Genomic DNA, 20,754 nt, shown 5'->3' with positions numbered 1-20,754 from the left:
TTCTTTGGATGCTAATTCAAATAAACGAAATAGATAAAATAATTGATACAAAAGAGAAATTTACACTGACAAGATATTGAATAACACTGAGGGATGACCTTTTTTTTAGATGCAATAATGTTGTTAGAGTACATGTTAAAAATAAAAGTTTTAATGTACATTGATGGGTTAAGAGATGTAGTAGATACATATAACTGGATTATTACTTAGCCTTAAAAAGGATGGAAATTCTGACACATATAATTTCATAGATGAACTCTGCTATAGTTTTGTTACGAGATGTCTCACAAATTCTCATGTGTGAGACAACACAAGAATTTTCAGAAACGAAATGATCAGATTACGAGATACGACCTAATCAGTCACAGGATTAACTGGGTGTAACTGTAGGCAGGTAGGGTGTGGCTGGAGGAAGTAGGTCACTGGGGATGTGACTGTGGGATTTATATTTTGTCCCTAGCAAGCACAGCTCTTTTTGCTTCTTGGTTGCCATGTCCCGAGCTGCTTCTCTTTTCCACACCTTTCTGTCATGATGTTCTGCCTTTCCTCAGGCCCAGAGCAATAGATTTGGCTGACCATACACTGAATCTCTGAAACTATGAGCCAAAATAAACTTTTCCGCCTCCAGGTTGCTCTTGTCAGGTCTTCTAGTCATACTAACAATAAAGCTGAGAAAAATAAACTCTGAGGTCATTACACTGAATGGACAGTCAGTCACAAAAAAGACCAATGTTGCATGCATGAGTCCATTAATATGGGGTACCTAGATTAGTCAAATTCACAAAGACAGAAGAAAGAAGAATGGTGGTTACCAGGGACTTGGGAAGAGCAGGAATGGGGAGTCAGTATTTCAGTGTTATAAGATGAAAAAAGTATGGGAAATGGACAGTGGTGATGGTTATATGACAATTTGAATGTGTTAAGTGTACTGAATTGTACACTTAAAAATGGTTAAGACAGGTGAAGCTGGGAGTTCACTGATATAGCACTTGCCTAGCATGTGCAAGGCCCCAAGTTTAATCTATTGCACTGTAAAAAAAATGGTTAAGATAGTAAGTTTTATATGTACTTTATCACAATAAAAGAAAGTGGAAAAAATAATCAAGAGTTCTCTTTTGGAGATATAGCTTCTAATAAGTAAGAATGAAATAATCTGGTAGTGAGAAGGCACATAACTGAAACAGGTATTAGTAAGCAACTATTATCTTTTCAACCAATTCAAGTTTTTCCAGGATATAGAAGAACAGAAATGAAAGCTCTTTGGACAGAGCTGCACACTCAAGTGGGTCTAGGTTTTCTGTTATCATTTCATTCTCAGTTTAGGGATGTACATTGGTTTAATATTGTGACATCCTGATCACTGCAAATGTAACTGAGAATTTGTAATCCTGAAGAATTTGTATTCAATATGTTAGGTATAGTAGGTTCTAAAACATTAGTAGTTATTTTCCTTATCCAAGAGAATATATGCATGTTTATACCAAATATCACTGATACTTCCCAGAGGAGTAATTGCCCAAAGTTGAGGGTTTCTGTTTGTTCAGTTTTGTTTTTTTCCAGTACTGGGGATCAAACTCAAGGCCTCACACATACTAGGCAAGTACTCTGCCATAGAGCTGTATCTCCAGAACTTTTTATTTTCTATTTTAAGACAGGGTCTTGATAAGCTGCCCAGGTTGGACTCAAACTTATAATCTTCCTGCTTCAGTCTCCCAAGTAGTTGAGATTACAGATGTGAGGCACAGCACCCAGCTTCATTTTTTGAAAAAAAGTTTTTTTCACTTTAACCAAGGATTTTGATCCCTAATATATAATCATTTGGGTAGGTAAACTAGCTACACATTTTAAATGGTCCATATATATTGAATTAACCAAAGGTGGAAAAGTCAAAAATTTTTTTTCAATACTGGTGATTGAACCTAGGGGTGCTTTACCCCTGAGCCTCATCCCTAGCCCTTTTCATTTTTGATTTGGAGACAGGGTTTCACTAAGTTATTGAGACTGGCCTCAAAATTTTTTTTTCAAAAAATGTATTTATTTTTTAGTTATAGGTGGACACAATATCTTTATTTTATTCGTATATGGTGCTGGGGATCAAACCCAGTGCCTCATGGTAGGCGAGCGCTCTACCTCTGAGCTACAGTCCCAACCCAGGCCTCAAACTTTTAATCCTCCTGCCTCAGCTTCCTGAGTAGCTGGGACTACAAGCATGCACCACCAATCATGGCTTGATAAGTCACTAATAGTTCTCAAAACCTACAATTAAATCAGATGTGGTGTCCCAGGTTGGTGTGTCTCTGTCTGTCTGTCTGTCTGTCTCTCTCTCTCTCTCTCTCTCCTTCCTGGCTACCATGAGTTGAGCAGTTTTACTTTGACATGCCCTTCTGCCATGATATACTGCCCCACCACAAGCCCAGAAACAACAGAGCCAGTCAACCATGGACTGAAACATTAGAAACCATAAGCCAAAATAAATCTTTACCTCTCTGAGATGTTTTTCTTGGGTATTTTATCAAAGAGACAAAAAGCTGTCTAATATACTTTCCCAGCTTCATTCACTGCTTTGCCTACCTAGCACACAGATGTTAAGTAATCAGTACAGAAGATTCTTTTCTAGGAGTCAGATTCAGTTCATATACAGTTTCTTATGTTTTTATACCAAATTTACCAACCAACTTTTCCTAGCTTAAAAAGGAAGCTCACTCAGTCAATGAGGGCCTATGAAGAATAATGATACTCAGGTATTTGCCAGAACTTACATTCTACAAGTAGATTAGTTTAGGGATAGTTAAATAATGACATTTATATAGTATTTTAAGAGAGCCTCTCTCAAGTTACATCCCTACAAGTTTTCTGTATTTTAAAACTAATGCATAAGACTCTATATTTATACCTGTTAAATGTCAACCAGCTGGATTCTAGCCTGTCAAGATCTGTTTGGATTCTAATTTTGTCACTGAACTTTGCTGTCCCAGCTTTGTGACATCCTTCTTCAGCCAGCCAAAAGCGATGGTAATCTCTCTGGCACAGAGGCACTAGGAGGCCTTGAGCAGGAGAAACAGAAGAGAATGTGAGAGAAAAGACTGAAAGCTGCAGACTCAGTGAAGTATAGAGAAGAAACAATCAAGAAGAGCAGGGGCAGGCAAAGAAATACTTAAGAGGATGGGGTGACAGGGTTCCAAAAGTTATTGCCTGAGGAGTATATCAGTAAACAATTCTGTTGAACATATACTAGGATGGGATGTAATCTTAAGGGAAGATCTTCACACTGCATTAAGTTATAAAATCAAAGGGCAGAAAAATAATATTTTTAATCATTTTTGGAAAGACACAGTGACTTCCTTAATAGGGACTTTCTCTGGTGAGAGGAAGCCAGAGGTTAAACAAAAAACTTTACTTTCCATTTGCAATTTCTATTTGGGGCTCTTAGTCCCATGTATGTGCATTACTTTAAAGCTTATTCTAAACTATGGCCCACTGCATAATCATAATGCTGAAATACCTGAGAAGTGAGAAGAACTTTTTTTTTCAGTACTAGGGATTGAACTCAGGGAGCACTCAACCATTGACCCACATCCCACTCCTACTTGGTATTTTTTATTTAGAGACAGGGTATCTCACTGAGTTGTTTAGCGCTTTGTGTGAGAAGAATTTTGACTAAGATTTTCCTAAGACTTAATAACTCTTTCAACTTAAAATGTACTGGGAATCTCATGCAGTTTAGGGATCAAAACATTTGAACATATTCTATGACGATAATTTATTTTCCCCAAAAGGCCCCATTCAAGTTCATTAACTATTTGGTCACTCACAATGCCATGGTAATGGGCACCTTCATAAGGCTCACCCTCCAGATACCCCAGCTGATGCAGGTGCCTATTCTTTGTTTGTAAATTACAAAGTCAGAGAGGGTAAATAACTGGCCAGTATGTATTTTCAATACCAGGAGCATCAGTCCATTTGTAGGCAAAACTTACCAGCTTATACAATACCTTAAAAAAAGTTTTACATGGGTGTGCAAAAATTTTAGGACCCAATGAACCAACTACTGTCTTAGTATATAAACACCATTTCAAGAAATGAAGCTGAGTGCAGTGTTGCCCACGTGTAATCACTCCTAGCTACTTAGGAACCTGAGGCAGGAGGATCACAAGTTCAAGGCTAGCTGGGCAGGTTAGCAAGATCCTGTCTTAAAACAGAAAATTTAAAAAAATAAACAAAAAGTATGTGTGTGGGGGAAACTAAGGATGTAGCTGAGTGGCAGAGTGCCCCTGGGTACGATACCCAGTAAGGGGGAGGCAGAAATAACTACCTAATGGCTATGTAAACCAAACCAACTGGGCTTTGGGAGCTCCAGCCCATCTCTAAGAGATTCTGATTGAATAAGCACAGGTATTTTTTGTGTGTGTGTGGGGGGAAGGGTACCAGGGATTGAACCCAGGAGGGTACCAGGCACTCAGCCACTCAGCCGCATCCTCAGCCCCTCTTCTTTTACTAAGTTATTAATTTATTCTAATTTGTTATACATAATGGCAGAATGCAATTCATTTCATATTACACATATAGAGCACAATTTTTCAAGACACTGATTATACACAAAGTATTTTCACATCATTCGTGTCTTCATACGTGTACTTAGGGTAATGATGTCTAACTCATTCCACCATCATTCTTACCCTTTTGCTTCCTCCTTTCCCCTCTCTCCCCTTTGCCCCATCTAAAGTTCCTTCATTCCTCCCTTACTCCCCCCTCCTTCCCACCCCGCTCATTGCCATTATGAGTCAGCATCCTCATATCAAAGAAAACATTAGTCTTTGTTTTTTTTTTTGAGATTGGCTTGCTTCACTTAGCATTATATTCTCCAACTTCATCCATTTACCTTCAAATGCCATGATTTTATTCTCTTTTAATGCTGAGTAATACACCAAAGTTTCCCTATCTATTCATCTACTGAAGGCTCAGCCCTTTTTTTTTGTATTTTATTTAGAGACAGGGTCTCACTGAGTTGCTTAGCACCTCCCCATTGCTGAGGCTGGCTTTGAACTGGCAATCCTCCTGTCTCAGCCTCCTAGCCACTGGGATTTACAGGCGTGAGCCACTGCACCCAGCATCATAAGTATTTTTAAAGCTCCGGAGCATTCTCACATTCTTTCCGGGAGAGCAGCATAGGTTAAGACCTGTGGTCATCATTCTCCCACAACTTACATAGTTCACCACATTATACCTTTTTAGAACATCACTGTAGTACATAGGGATAAACTACATAATTAAAGTTTTTTTTTTTTCCAGTGCTAGAGATCAAGCCCAGGGCCTTGCATATGCTAGGCAAGTGCCATACCACTGAGCTATGCCCCTAGCTCAAAACTTTGATGGAACACATTTTTGCTTTCTGTACACTGAGCTGTCCATTAGCACAGGTTATAAACTTGAAGCTGCTTTTCCCTCTGCCTCAGTACTAGGGATTAAACTCAGGGCCTCAAAATGCTAAGCAAATGCTCTACCACTGAACTACATTTCCAGCTCTTTTAAATTTTTTATTTTAAAACAGGGTCTCACTAAATTTCCCAAGCTGGTATTGAACTTTTTCCTGCCTCAGCCTCCAGAGATTATAGGTATATGCCACTATGTCCAGCTGCAGGTGCTTTTTGATATAGCTGGGAGAAAACAGCTCATCATAGAACTTCTATACCACCAAATCATTCAGTTATTCTTCTTCTGAATCAAGGTGTACAAGTTTTAAGCCCTTCAGCTCTTTTACATGCTCAAACATCACAAACAGAAATTAGCTTCCACATCAAATATTTGAATATAACAACATTCCAAATCAGATATTTGAATATAAAACAAAAGTTTAAGTAGCACCTCCCTGGCCTCACAATTTAGTAGGGGAAATAAACAACTACAATACCATGGGATTAGAGCTATTATAAAAGAAGCCCTAAAGGTGCTGGGCACAGTAGAAGGACTCCCAACCCTGACAAGTCAGAGACAGATTCTGAAGAGTGACTTTTAAGCAGACACTTCCAGAAAGTTTAGTAGAAATAAGCTGGGTTATGAGAGGGTGAGGGGAAGAATGTGTTCTGGAAGGGACACAAAGGGAACAGCAATAGAGGTAAGCAGGTGATGGATCTGGACTCGGCAGAGCTTGAAAGGCTCAAATTAAAATGAGTCTGGCATTTTCATCCCAGAGGCAATGAACAACCCTCTCTGAAGAACTTTAGGTAGATTCTCTGAGATTACTATGGCTATGTTCTAGGGAAAGGACCAAGGAAGGCAAGACCAGTGGGTGGTCAAAGCTAGTACCACCACTAAGGTAGTAAAGAATGGTACAGTCTAGAGTGGTTGTAGTCATGATTATAGTGGTAGAAATGATGCCCCCCACCCCCCCACCCCCCCAAAAAAAAAACAGGAGGAAGAGCCAATGGAATGGCATCTTAGCTTCCTGGCTGGAAACTGGAGAAGCTACTTGGCAAGAAAGGGGAGATCCATTTCTGAACATGATTTGAAGAACCTGATGACCCTTTTCCACTTTTCCAGTAAGCCCCAGCCATAAGGAAGAGCACAAGGACACAGTGCTTAAGTAAGAGTCAGATTCTATACAAAACTTTATATTTATTAAAACCTTCTCTGTAAGAATTATACCTTTGACATGGGTTGGATATGGATTGAGTGTGTTCCCTGAAGGTTCACATGTTGAGGCTTATCTCAGCATGGTGGAGTTTTAAGGGTTGGAAACTAGTGGGAGGTCTCTGGAGGCTGCCTTGGGAAGAGATTAAGATAGTTTTAATGGAACCCTGAGTTAGTTCCTGTGAGTTTCTCTCTTTTCTCTATAAAATAGTTACCCAGCCTCAGGTATTTCATTACAGTAAGAGAAAAAGGACTAATACAACTGTTTACCCCTATTTTATAGACAAAAGGATGGAGGTACAAAATATGCACCCAAATTCACAGAGCCAGTAAGTACCTGTGTTTACTTATGGTATCTTCAGTATGGCCTTAGTTGGAGCTCTTAATGATAGCCTGCTATTAACTCTCATACAAACAGTCTGAGACTCGTTAAAAACACATGGAGCTGAGTGCAATGGTGCATGCTTGTAATCCCAGTGACTCAGGAAGCTAAGGCAGGAGGATCACAAGTTCAAAATCAGCCATAGCAACTTAGCTTGGTACTAAGCAATTTAGTAAGACTGTCTTAAAATAAAAAATAAAAAGGGCTGAGAATGTAGCTCAGTGGTAAAGTGCCCCTGAGTTCAATCCCCAGTGAGAAACTCTGAAGGGCCAGTCAAGTGCAGCTGGGAAGTTTTGGAAAATGTGTGTGATGCTGGGAGTTTGAGTTTGTTTTTTATGAGAGGTGGTCAATGACAGCGTGTTTTTTAAGGCTCAATCAAAAATGGTTCTCACATTTTTATAAGGTAAAGAAAGGGGAAGAACACTCAACAGAGACTGAATGTGGCTCTGAAAATCTAACACATATATTATCTGGTCCTTTACAAAAACAATTTTGGAATCTCTTGTGGCCTTGGCAAGAACAGATTCAGGGAACCAGAATGGGGGTGGGGTACAAAAACCAGGCTGTCTGTTATTTAGGAACATAAAAAAATAATGGAGAGAAAGGTGGTTCTTTCACAATGTCTGGCTGTGAGGAAAAAGCTTCAAGAGGCCAAGGGGAGAGAAGAGGTTTTCTTTTTATGAGCACTGTTAAACACAAAAAGGAAGAAGTCCCTGAAAGAGAATGGATGAAAACCCCAGAAAGGGAAGCTGCTACTGAGAAAGGTCCCTATTAAAGGGGAGGATATAGGATCCAGAACACAAATAAAACCCAGAACACCCTTCTGAGGTAACAAGAAGGCAGAAAAGGGTGTTAGTTTGTAGGCATGAAAGTGAACACATCCCAGTTTATGGCTTCTGCTTTCTCCAAGTTATCTGCTAGGAACAAGGCAGAACAGCAGGATCAGGGATTTAAGAAACAGGGCAGAATTTTCAAATGTCTGCAAGGAAGGCAGTGTGCTGATAACAGAGAAACAGAATGCTGAGCAGCCTCAAACACCCACTTAAGGTTAGTAACCATAAACTACAGTTTCATTTATGTGGCCTGAATGCCACAAGCCACAGCATTTTCCAGATAATGAAACATATTCCCCTTCAAGACATTATAAACTTCGATGGACACTTAAAAATGCTTTATTGCTTCCATGGTTTTTGAATAGACAGCAGTTAAGCACAGGCTTTGGAGTTGGAGATCTTGTTTGGAATCCAACCTCTGTCACTTACTAGCTGTTTAATCTTATCCAAGTTAATTACTCTCAGTATTCTATGGTTTAAATGTGATATCACTAACAGCTTCAAGTATTAATTTTTTAAATATCTTTGGTTTTTAAATTTATTTGTTTTTATGTGGTGCTGAGGATCAAACCCAAGGGCTCACACACATTAGGTCTACCGCTGAGCCACAACCCCAGCCCAGCTTCAGTTATTAAGAGAATTAAACAAGATATAAACAAAAAATGGTGTATGAGTTGCAAGAGTTATGGTTTGGTAAATTGCAACTAAATTATACTCTATATCATTATTAGCAGCAGCAATAATTTACTATCTTACATTACTGGAACTGGTTCAGCTTAGTATTAAAATGGAGTCCACAGAGGAGATGGATGTTTAAGACACTTCCATCTCCATATAATCTCAGTGTATTACTAACCAAGTGACCCAGCAGGACACTCTAGGTATCAAATTTCCAATATGGAGAATGAGGGGATTGGAGTGATCATTAAAAAACTCCCAAGACTTTTTTCATTTTGATGTTGGGCCGACAGCACTATGCATTATGAAAACATGACCTGTGTAATGAAATCAACTACATTTGTCACTGTACAGCTTTGTAGTTAACAAAACTTGACTCTGAATCTTGCTCTTAATAAAGTGAGTTATTTAACATCTTTGAGTCTCTCTTATCTACAAAAGAATAAACAACACCAGCTTAAGAGATTCTAATGATTTGACTTAAACCACTCAGAATTAGAGCCTTAAATGAAACTCCCGCCTACAAACTGTGAGAACTCTTTCCCTTTTACAGGAGCAATACAAGAGACATAGGAGTGAAGTAATCTGAACTGTCCTCCGCTTTGTACTGAACCCTGTTCACACACTGGTGCCTGGTGCTTATTTTCCCCAAGCACAAATACATTAGGAGAACAAATTGGTACCTCATTAAAACGCCAAACTTTGGGAGTATTACTATATTCAAAAAAGCATTCCATGCCTAATTTTTCTCTTGGTTCACACATTTTTGATTATTTTCCCCCAGGGAGCCACCCTAGGGACAAAGACAGCCAACAGATGTAACTCATGTAAAAGGGTAGCAAGACAAAGGAAGAAATTGACGACTGAACACAGGATTTAAGAGATAAAGCTTGGAAAGGTACACGTGAAAGCTTTCTGCAAGGACCAAAGTGGGGCTTCTCGGCAGATTTCCAGTTCCCACCCTAGGAGTTCTCAGCGGTCCAGGTATCTAGGACCCTGTCTAATCGCCCTTCGGGGTACTGGCTTGGGCAACAACGCCTGGAGCCGGTCCAGACGTGTGGCCTCCGCGATCGGGGTCCGGAGATGTCCACCAGAGAGGTCTGAGATAGCAGGTCAAATCCCCTGTCGGTCAGCGGTTCAGCGGGGCTGAGGGCGCGGGGCAGTGTCTGGGGTCCAGTCGTCGCGCGGGGAGGGGGGCGGAGCGCAGCTGACAGAATTAGGCATGCGACACTCTTCCCCCTACCTGTGTCCGCCTGGCATTCGGCGCGCGAGCCCAACCTCACCTGGAAGTGCTCCTGGAAGCGGATAGGGAGAATCTGAGCCATGGTAGGCGCGGGGTAGAGGCAGCCCAGGTTCCCCTCTCGCGGACTGACCAGAGGCAAGCACCACAGCTGCGCAGGCGCACTGTCCCGGGTCGCTTAGTACCGCGCCGCTTAGTACCGCGCCCCTCCACGTGAGAGCCCTGCGCGGGATCCCTCCGCTCGCTGTGAGGGTCCACGAAAATTACTCCGCGAGCAACCGGGATGCCAGCACTCTGTAGCCCCAGCGCGTCTTAGCTCGTCTGAGCTACCCCAGATCATATGCGTGGGAACGCGGATTGGTTTTGGGGCTACCCCCGACAGGTGTCCATACAGGTGTGTGAGGGCAGGTGGACTGCGTCCCCAGGGAATGCTGCCGAAGGTGTACCTCGTTCTAAGCTGCCATTAACCAGTGTCCAGAGTATGTGTGTGGGGGCTGGGGAGTGAGTGTGAACTACTCTCAGCATCTTCTAAGCGAAAGTTTTCCGGAGAGAGAAACGAAGTTTTTACACTGCCCTTGCCTAGAGCGAGCTTTCCTCCTGTAGAGAAGGGGCAGAGATGTTTTATTCTACTTCAAACTCTTGAGCTGTTGCTTTCAGGGCCGCTTTTTATTCAGGCAGAGGAGTGACATAAACATGGAAATGGGGGGGGGTCTTGCAAATACGTGTTACAGATGTGTTCCTTTTCAAGGTACAGCCACCTTTCCATTAGGAAACATTTTCCTGGCTCAAACAGATTTCTAGAGAACTCTGTCTCAGCGTATCAATGCTGAGATCATCCAGTAGCAGCTAACCGAACCACCTGGACTGCATGAGGTTGCTCAACAGTAGTAGTAGGGAGCAGGTCGGAAATTCCACCCCATAACTGGTTTGCCCAGCGGTCAGTATTTTTCTTGAGGCAGCCCAGCATTTGAAGATGTGCACTGCATGCAGATGACTAAGTTGCTTAAAAGATGTTTGTCAGGAAAGGGAAGACTTTGGCATTCAGCATAGGCACTGCTGCGTTATAATCAATATCCCTCTACCACTTTACAAAGACACAGGGGTAAGTTTATATGACTTTGGATATGGCAGTGGTTTCTCAGATATAAGACCAAAAGAACAAGGAACAAAAGATTAAAAAAAATTCTGGAAACTTTAAGAGATGAATGAAGTCCACTGTCAACAATACAATTATTTCCACAATAGTTTGACTATCTAGTAGCCTAAAATGTTAAAGAATAGAATGGAAGGATCACTTTCAAATTAAAAATCTCTTTTCTGATGTTAGTTAAGATCTCTGCAGGTTGCTCTTCAACATCTGTGGTCTTATCTCCTAACAAGAGAGCTGACTTGCTGTGGGTAATAGTACATTTCAAAAAATTTACATTATTTTGACAATAGTGCCTGTGACCCTAAGTACCCATTTCCCCAGGGTTTTTTCTTTTTTCTTTTAGGTGGGGGGAGGGGTCAAACTAAAAAGTTATATCTTAAAAGAATTTTAAGAATACTGTTGTAAAGCAGAATGACGAGACTGTCAATAAATCAGGACCTCACCCAGTGTCTGTACTTGGCAAGGAGTAAAATGTCCCAACCTGAAAAGGATGTTAATATTTTCACAACTGGTGGGTAACTGGCCAGGTAATCCTGAAAAACAAAATGAAATGAAACAACCCTCAAAACAAAACAAAAATTCTTTAAATTCTTTGTGCTGTTTTATCTTTATAGAAGAAATGGTGAGCTCCTACAACTCAGTAAAACCAACAACCAAATAAAAAACTGGGCAAAATACATGAACAATTCATTAAGAAGAAATGAGTGATGTTTAAACATGAAAAATATGTCCACCCTTACTCATAAACCAAAGGCAGATTAAAATATTGTTCATATATATATATTATATAGATAATATAATATATATAGCTGGGTGCAGTGGCACATGTCTATAATCCCAGTGAATCAGGAGGCTAAGGCAGCAGGATCACATGCTTGAAGCCAGCCTGGGCAACTGAGATCCTATCTCAAAATTAAAGAAGGCTAGGGATGTAACTCAAGTGTTAGGAGTGCTTGCTTATTACATAGGAGGCTCTAGGTTCAATTCCAGTATCAGAAAAAATAAAAAAGAAAAAAGAAAGAAAGGGAAGGGAATGATAAGAAAAGAAAGGACAGGGATAAGTTTATATGACTTTGGATATGGCAGTGGTTTCTCAGATATAAGACCAAAAGAACAAGGAACAAAAGATAAAAAAAATTCTATGCATTATATGACACTATCAAGAATGTGAAAAGACAAATCTGATAAGGAACTTTTATAGAGGATGTATTTAAAAATTCTTAATGATAAAAAGATAACTAAATTTGAAAGTTGGAAAAGGATCTGAATTGATTTTTCTGCAAATAAGGCATACAGTTGGCCAATGAAAATATATTCAATGCATTTGGTCACTAGAGAAATGCAAATCAAAACCACAAAGATACCACTTTACTCTCACCAGGATGACTTCAGTAAAAAATTATAAATACTGGCAAAGATGTGGGACAATTAGGACCCTTATACACACTGGTATGAATATAAAATACTGCAGCCACATTATAAAGCAGAATGGTTGTTCATCAGTTATTTAGTCACCATATGATTCAATGTTTGGATCTGGTATGTCCCCCAAAGGCTCATGTGTTGAAGATTTGGTCCTCAATGCAGCAGTGCTTAGAAAACTTTGGGAACTGACAGAATCATAAAGGCTCTAACCTCATCAGTGGATTAAAACAATTATATTTTCATAAATTGATGGCATTATTGGGAAATGATGGAAACTATCAGATGTGGGTCCTAGTTGGAAGTAGGTCACTGTGGACGTGCCCTGAAAGGCTATGTCTTATCCCTGACCACTTCCTTGTTTTCTTTCTGCATCCTAGTTGTCATGAGGTAGACAGCTTTGCTCTGCTGTGCTCTTCCACCATGATGCTCTGCCTCCACCCCAGGTCCAAAGCAATAGCCAACCATAGTCTGAAACCATGAGTCAAAATAAATCTTTCCTCCTTTAAGTTGTTTTTCACAGGTATTTGTAAACTGCAACAAAAAGCTGACTGACACACCAAGCAATTCCACTCTTGGATATGAAATCAAGAAAATGAAATCATGTCCACAGAAAAACTTATACAGCACCATTATGGATAATTGCCCAAAGAGAGAAACAATCCTGATGTCTATCAACAGGTGACTAGATATGCAAATGTGGTATTCCATACAATAAACTATTTGGCCATAAAAAGGAGTAGTGATACATGCTACATGAATAAACCTTGAAATTATGCCAAACTGGATGTAGTGATACATTCCTGTAATCTTAGTGACTTGGGAGACGAAGGCAGGAGGATGGCAAGTTTGAGACCAGCTTCAGCAACTTAGCAAGACCCTCAGCAACTTAGTAAACCCATCTCAAAGTAAAAAATAAAAAGAACTGGTGATGTAACTCAAGTGGTAAAGTACTCGTGGGTTCAATTCCCCAGTACACACACACACACACAGAAACATAAGAAACCTGTCGGAGAAGACCACATATTCTATGATTCTGTTTTATGTGAAATATCCTGAATAGCCAGGTCTATGGAGGTGGAAATTGATTGGTGGTTGCATTGGGATAATGGGACTGGGATATGACAGATAAAAGTGTTATGAGCTCTTTCTGGAGGTGATGAAAATGTTGAAGGAAAAAATTTGTCACTCCTCTTTCTCCTCTCCTTTGGTGACTCCAATTCCCTGTATATTGGACTACTTGAAGTTATCTTCATAGTTCTGATATTTTTCTTTCTTTTGGAATTTTTCTGTTTCAGAACATTTCTATACCTTTAAGTTCACTAATCTTTTTTTCCCTGCAGTGTCTAAAGTGTTGTTAATCCTATCCCATACATTTTTCATGTGAATGATTAGTTCTCATGTCTAGAAGTTCAATTTGTGTCTTTGCTAAGTTTTCCCACATCTCTATATAACTTTTGGAACATAGGAGTAGTGTTATAATCTCTTTAAATGTCTTTCTTTGCCAGTTCTAACATTGGTTCAAATTCTGGTTCAATGTGGACTGAAATTATTCTTTTTGGATCATCTTCCTGCTTCTTTGTATGCCTTGTTATCTTTGTTTGGATGTTGGACATGGTTAGCTTCATCTTGTTGGATGTTGCATATTTTCATGTTCTTATAAATCTTTAAGCTTTGCTTTGTAATGGAATTAAGTTACTTGGATTCTTTTGGGTCTTCCTTTTATTTTTGTTAAATGGATCTTGGTGTAATTATTTTCCAATACAGAGACAAAACTTTCTTGAATATTATATTTCAAGCTTGTGAGTTATGAGCTTTTCTAGTCTGGTTACTAGCAACAGGCGATTTTCACTTTTTTTTTTTTTTTCAGATTGTTCTTTGGCCTCAGCAGTTGTTTCATATGGTAGTTTCCTCAGGTGCTTACACTCTTCGTACTCAGCTGAATACTCAAGAGGGGCTCTATAGATTTTTAAGGTTCTCTATAGAGCTCTCTCTTCTCTGGTGTTTTGTCTTGTAAACTCTAGCTGCCTTCGTCTCTTGGATTCTCAACTCCATTTCTTCAACTCAACTGTTGGCTGGGTTCCACTTCACTTTATTGTGTCCTGAAAACCCTCTTTCCAGATAGGAAGCTGGGGCAATTTTGGGTTTGCCTTGTTTCCCATCTGTCTTTTTTTGGTGGTACTGGGGATCAAACCCAGGACTTCACACATGCTGGGCAAGAACACTGCCTCTGAGTTACACCTCTGGTCCCCATTTCTCTTTTTTTGATACCAGTCTTGAAATCATTGTTTTATTTATGTTGACTGGGTCACTGGTTGTTTCAGGCAGCAGGGTAAATCTGATCTGATCTGTTATTTCATCTTGGTTGGAAATGGAAACTGACCAGTTTTTCTCCATCCTCTCCAAAGAGTTGTAGTAAAAACACAATTGCCAATGTTTACTTCAAGGGAGCATTTTCTAAGTGATAGGACTTTGCCTACATGATCCATTTGTCTTTATAATTATGTAGGCTTTCTTAATCTCATCTCTGTTTGATAGCTGAAAAAAATGAGGCCCAGGTTTTTACTGGTTTAGATCTCAGGCCTGTTGGTCCTAAGGCTAAGTCTGTGGCTTCACAAAATTCTCAAATGTTGACTTGTTTTAGTTGCCAGGGATGCTGCTTGACCAGTACAGTAGCATCTTCCTCAAAGAAAAGCTCCTCCACTTGCAGCCTGCCTTTTGATGGCTCCACATTCTATATTGGCTTTTTGCAGCATGCAGATGTCCTTGAATCTCATCCAGCCATTTAATATCAGAATGAGAGAAGGAATGGGATGGCCCCTAGGCAGGGAAGCAGCTAGAGAGGAGATGTCAAAGGTCAGAATCACCAGGCCTTTTGATTCCAAGTCCAGGGTTCCTTACCTAGACTCTGAATCACACACAGCTGGCAAGGTACTGGGTGTGGGGGGGGTAGTGCACAGCCTTACCTGTGTTTGAAGATTCTGTAATTTTAACTCCTTTCCCATGGATCAGCATCTTGTCCACTTTCTAAGAAAATTCCAGCTTTCCTGATAATTTTTAATTATCGATTACAATAAGTACACTCAACTTTGTACTTATTGTTTCATGAAATTGGCTAAGCAGTCATCAATGCAGCCCTTGGTACCCAGCATGATCGGGACCTGGGGCACAACTAGGCTAGAACCAAGAATTAGAATGCCTCATTTGGCAGATGACATGTGCAAGGTGGCCCACTTGCTAGCCCCAGGCCAGCTTTAGGAGCTACACCACCAGAAAAGTGACTTCCATACTGAGAAATGAATTTATGCGTGGGGGGTGGGGATCAGATGAAATCAAAGGATCTTTTCAAGTTGAGATGTTTTCTCACTGCCTACTTCTTAGGAGAAAGATCCACAGTGGGGGAAGGAAAGCGGACATCAGGAGGAAAAGGAAGGGAAAACCACAATAATTTGGTATCCAATGCGTATTCATTTATTTTACACTTACAAAAGAAATCACCCTCCCATTTGCCCCATCCCCCAAAAAACATCTCTTTTTACAAACATTTAAAAATTAAACCAAATGAATAGACAAGTTAATTTCAGTACAATTATTTTTCAGTGTAGCTGTCATAATTAGAGTTTAAATTTCCTACAAGTGACCAATGTCCAAGTAACTTATAGGGAAATCCTGATTATTGGCCAAAAGAAAAATTCCATATTACAAGTTAGCAAATTCTAGTACAAAAATAGTCCATGTGTTGGAACAGCCTTCCTTTTACATAGGTCTCAAGTCAGTCTGCTGACTGTATAACACTTAATATTTGCAGATTCTTGCTCTCACAAATGGCTCATTCGTCATAGCTGAAGCAGCACAGTGCCTGGAGCTGCAGGGGCTAGTGTCCACCATGGGGCCGTGTTGGAGATGGCAGGCCCAGGAACATCTTGCTGGCCCCAGGGCAGAAGGGCACAACCCCAGCCCCAGCTCTGCATGGGGACCCTGGAGAGAGGAACGAGCTGTCCCTTTCTGAAGCAAGAACAGGCCCAGGACACAGGGAATGTCCACCTAGGGAGCTGGGCTGGTGCTGGTGCAGGACAGCACATTGCCTGCCAATGTCTCCTCCTACTGCGGACTGGCCAGGTGAGAGGCAACCCTGGGCATCATTAGCAGTGAGAGTGTAGCCCTGCCCTTGTTGCTGCTGGGGCAGGTCAGGGCAGGCTACTTGTCCCTCAGGATGTCGAGTTGTTCCTGACACTCCGTGAAGAGGCGCTGGAAGCGGAGGTTTTGCCCAATGACTGGCAATAGCTCCTTTAGCAACTCCCTCTTCCGCAGACCCTGTAGACACAGAGTGACAGCTGAGTGAAAGTGTCAGGAAGGAGACCCAGATATCATGGGACATTTTCCTGGCCTGGTAGACACCCTTGTCTGCTCAATGGAGAAACCATAAAGGGAAAAGAATGATTCCTCTGCATATGATGAACCCTGGTGAGTTAAAAGGCTAGACTGGGCTAGGCCATGTGTGAGACAGAGTGAAGGGGAGTACTAAAGTACAGGGATAAAGGAGGGAAGGTTGGGACAGGCTCTGTAGACCTTTTAATTGACAGGACAGTGGCTATAGGGACTTGACATTCTAGGACAGGATGAAGTTGGCACATGAGGGCTGAAGGTCAGAAGGGTGGGCATTCAGGAGAGTCTGCTCCTTATGCTGATGCTCCCTAGGTACTGAAGCTCAGGCCTGAGGTATGGAGGCCCTGAAAGGAAGCATATGGTTTTATTAGTATCGGTAATCTCTGCCCTTGGCTCTTGTCCATGCTTCCCCTAGCTAGGGCACACTGGCACCATAGTCTGCAATACGTACTGCTAGGTGGGCTCTCTGCTGCTCAGGCCAAAGAGCAGACCTTGAGTAGGACAGCTACTTCAAAGGGAAAACAGCTAGCCACATAACATTTATCACTGGAAGAGAAGGCCCAGGATTTTAAAGTAAGTGTGACACAAAAACCCATAAAAAGACTAGAAATGATGGGAGAAAAACCAAGTATAGATATTACGTTTAGCAACACAGGTATTGATAGGATAAGTAGGAGGGTAGCTGCTGCTGAAGACCAAGTCAGAGTAGGGAAGGCAGGTCAGATGTAAGAGAAGCCCAGGCTCCAACAGGGAGGAAAAACTATATGGGAAAAGTAAAGATAAACAGTGCAGCAGAGAGGTCCAACAACCACATAGTAGGGTTCCATAGGAAAGATGAAAGGAAGTACTTGGGAGAAATGAGTAGACTTCATATAATTAAGGAAAAATTAATGGCTTAGATTGAAAGGCTCTCTAAGTGCTGACCAAGTAAGATATGGAAAAACTAACATCTTGATACGTTAGAATGAAATGTGTATAATCTGCAATATCAAAGAAAAATTCTGAAATTTCCTAAAGGAAAAGAGCATACAAACTACAAAGAAGAGACTCCAAGATTCATAATAAACTAATATTATGAGCAAATGAGAAAAAATTTATCTAATCTAGATTTAAATTAAGCCAAACTATTGTTTGCATATGAGGATGTAATAAAAATATTCTTAGGGCTGGGAATATAGTTTAGTGGTAAATGCATGCTTACTATATATGAGTACGAGTACCTATGTTTGATTCCCAGCATCATACACAGTCAAAAACCAAAAACAAAATAAACTTATAGACCTCAAAATATTGCCATGAGAAGGATTCTGCTCACAAATTTTTTTGTAGGAAATCTTCAAAGTAAGAAGAGGCTAAATCCAGAAGATGCTAAAAGAGGTATAAAAAAGAATATGATCAATTCTTTTCATAAAATTTATATATTTATATTCATAAAATTTATAAATGCAAGCAGACTGAACATGGTGATGAAAAAAATATAACCAAACTAGCCATATTATGCTGGCAAGAAACACATAAGGCTAGGGACATAGATCAATCAATGGTGGGTCATACCTGGCATGTGTGAGGCCCTGGGTTCAACCCCCAGCACTGTAGGGGTTAGTAAACACATACATGCAAAAACACAGAAGCTAAAAGTTGAAAGTTAAAGATAGAAAAAGTAATGTTGTAAAAACTAAGAAAGCACTCATTTTATAGTTACCAAAGTGGACAATAAAAAAAAAAAAAAAGAAAACTTTAGTAAAATAGAGTCAAAAAAGAGGGACAAAACCAACCTCCAAGGGGGAGATTTTAATACACTCTCAATTAGTGATTGGTTAGAAGGACAAAACTGTGCATGTTGAGTTAATATAAACCCAACATTTAGCAGATATGACCTAACAGATATATAGAATGAGGCATCCACAATGGTAAGGACTTTATTTATTTTATTTATTGGTACCAGGGATTGAGCCACTGAGTCACATCCCCAGACCTTTTTATTTTGAGACAGTCTCTTGCTAAGTTGCTGAGGCTGGCTTTAAACTTGGGAGACTCCTGCTTCAGCCTCCTGAGCTGCTGAGATTACAGGTGTGCACCACTGCAGCCACCAAAGGACTTTAAAGAACACATCCCCACCCTCCCTCCCTCCTTTCTTCTTCATTGTCCACCTCCCTTACTCTTTCTCTTTTTGTATGGGTGATTCATCCTAGGCCTTGTGCATGCTAAGCATGCACTCTGTCACTAAGCTATAACCTTAGACTCATGGAACACATGTAATTCTTAGGCATAAATAGAAATATAAAGTTTTTCTCTAAAAGCAGATCTTAACGGATAAACATGAGATGGTGGATCAGTATGGGTCAAATCCAGGTCAAATCTATTTTGGTAAACAGTTTTATCCAAATGTAGCTACATATTTGTTTATATATCATACTACAACATTAGTGTTCAGTTTGGATTTTTATGGGTTTGCAAAGCCTGTTCTTTTTTTTTTTTGGTACTGGAGATTGACACCAGAGTCTCTACCACCAAGTTATATCCCTAGCCCTTTTTATTTTTTATTTTGGGACATAGGCTCACTAAGTTGTTGAGGCTAGCCTCAAAATTTTGATCCTCCTGCCTCAGAATCCCAAGTGCTGGATTACAGACCTGCAATATCACTCCTGGCTTACCATCTATTCTGTTTTTTGGGGGTGGGGCGGGGGCAGTGGTGGGGATCAAACCCAGGGCCTTGTACACATAAGGTAGACGCTCTACTGTTGAGTTGCAATCCTAGACCCTTAGCCATTTGTTCTTTAGATAGGAAATCTGTCTACTCTTCACATAAATCATTCTCTGACTAAAATACAAGTGAGTAAAACTCAGAGGTCAAAGAGAAAATTCACTTTAATTAACTGAAATTAAAAATTACTTATATGACAAAAGAATAGGAAAAAAAAAAAAACCCTAAAGACTCCCAAATTGTTGTGATTCATCTGAAGGCATTTGCAAGATTAAATAGTTAATGAAGCTGGGTGTGGTGGTGCATGCCTATAATCCCAGAAGCTTGGGATGCTGAGGCAAGGAGGATTGAGAGTTCAAAGCCAGCCTCAGCAAAATCAAGGCACTAAGCAACTCAGTGAGACCCTGTCTCTAAATAAAATACAAAATAGGGCTGAGAATGTGGCTCAGTGGCCAAGTGCCCCTGAGTTCAATCCCTGGTATGGAAAAAAAAAAAAAAAAGTTTATGAGCTGGGTATAGTGGTGCACATCAGTAATGATAGCACTGAAGGCTGAGAGGATTATTTGAGTTCAAGAGTTCCAGACCAGCCTGGGCAACATAGTGAGACCCTCATGTCAAGAATAAATAAGTAAATAAATAAATAAATTGAAAGATAAAAGATGAGTACCAGATGTGGTGGTGCACACCTGCAATCCCAGGGACTTGGGAGGCTGAGGCAAGAGGATCACAAGTTTGAAGCCAGACTCAGTAACTCAGCTAGACCTTGGCAACTTTAGCAAGACCCTGTCTCAAAATAAAAAATAAAAAGGACAGTGAACGTAGATCAGTGATAAAGTAGCCCTGGGTTCAATCCCTAGTACCAAATAAAAATCTAAATTATTCTCACAGAGAACATATATGACTAAACAAAATCTGAAAAACCATACTTGAACAAAAAAAGAATAACAATTCAGAGAAAGAAAAATATAAAAAAGAACAAAACAGAAATTCTGAGTTGAAAACCACAATAACTGAATTGAAACAATTCAGCAGAGGGATTCAATAGTAGATTCAAACAGGCAAAAGGAAGAATTATGGAGTCTGAGGAGTAAAAAGAAAACAGAACCTAAGGGACTTATAGAACAACATGAAGTACATTGATGTACACATTATAGGAATTCCAGATGGATAATAGAGAAAGTAGTAGAAAGCTTATATGAAGAAATAATGGCCAAGAACCTTTCAAATTTGAAGAAAGATATAGATTTAAAAATATAAGAACCTTAATGAACCTTAGTAAGAAAACCTCAAAGGAACCCACACTATAATCAAACTCACACTATAATCAAACTT

General features: G+C 40.2%; 2 protein-coding genes across 15 annotated transcripts in view; both read right to left on the bottom strand.

Moving 5' to 3' along the window:
- Window positions 1-9,959, bottom strand: part of Cltcl1 (clathrin heavy chain like 1) — a 94,391-nt gene extending 84,432 nt beyond the window's left edge. For all 6 annotated transcript variants that reach the window (XR_005736097.2, XM_078038771.1, XM_021732691.3 and 3 more), the window contains exon 1: window positions 9,804-9,959. Coding sequence is in view for 5 of the 6 variants with exons in the window: in XM_078038771.1 (XP_077894897.1) it covers window positions 9,804-9,845 (42 nt within the window). In the remaining variant the exon portion in view is untranslated. The remainder of the gene's footprint in view (window positions 1-9,803) is intronic.
- A 5,821-nt stretch (window positions 9,960-15,780) lies between these two features.
- Window positions 15,781-20,754, bottom strand: part of Hira (histone cell cycle regulator) — a 97,971-nt gene continuing 92,997 nt past the window's right edge. For 6 of the 9 annotated variants that reach the window (XM_021732692.3, XM_078038773.1, XM_078038774.1 and 3 more), the window contains one exon: window positions 15,781-16,646. In XM_021732692.3, the coding sequence (XP_021588367.1) occupies window positions 16,207-16,646 (440 nt within the window). In that variant the 3' untranslated portion in view covers window positions 15,781-16,206. The other 3 variants (XM_005334527.2, XM_040291041.2, XM_040291040.2) reach the window with 3 other exon arrangements.

Source organism: Ictidomys tridecemlineatus, chromosome 2 (genome assembly GCF_052094955.1).
Source record: "Ictidomys tridecemlineatus isolate mIctTri1 chromosome 2, mIctTri1.hap1, whole genome shotgun sequence".
Classification (NCBI taxonomy): Eukaryota; Metazoa; Chordata; class Mammalia; order Rodentia; family Sciuridae; genus Ictidomys; species Ictidomys tridecemlineatus.
Note: the sequence above shows the minus strand (reverse complement) of the source record. Positions and strands in the feature narration are given on the sequence as shown.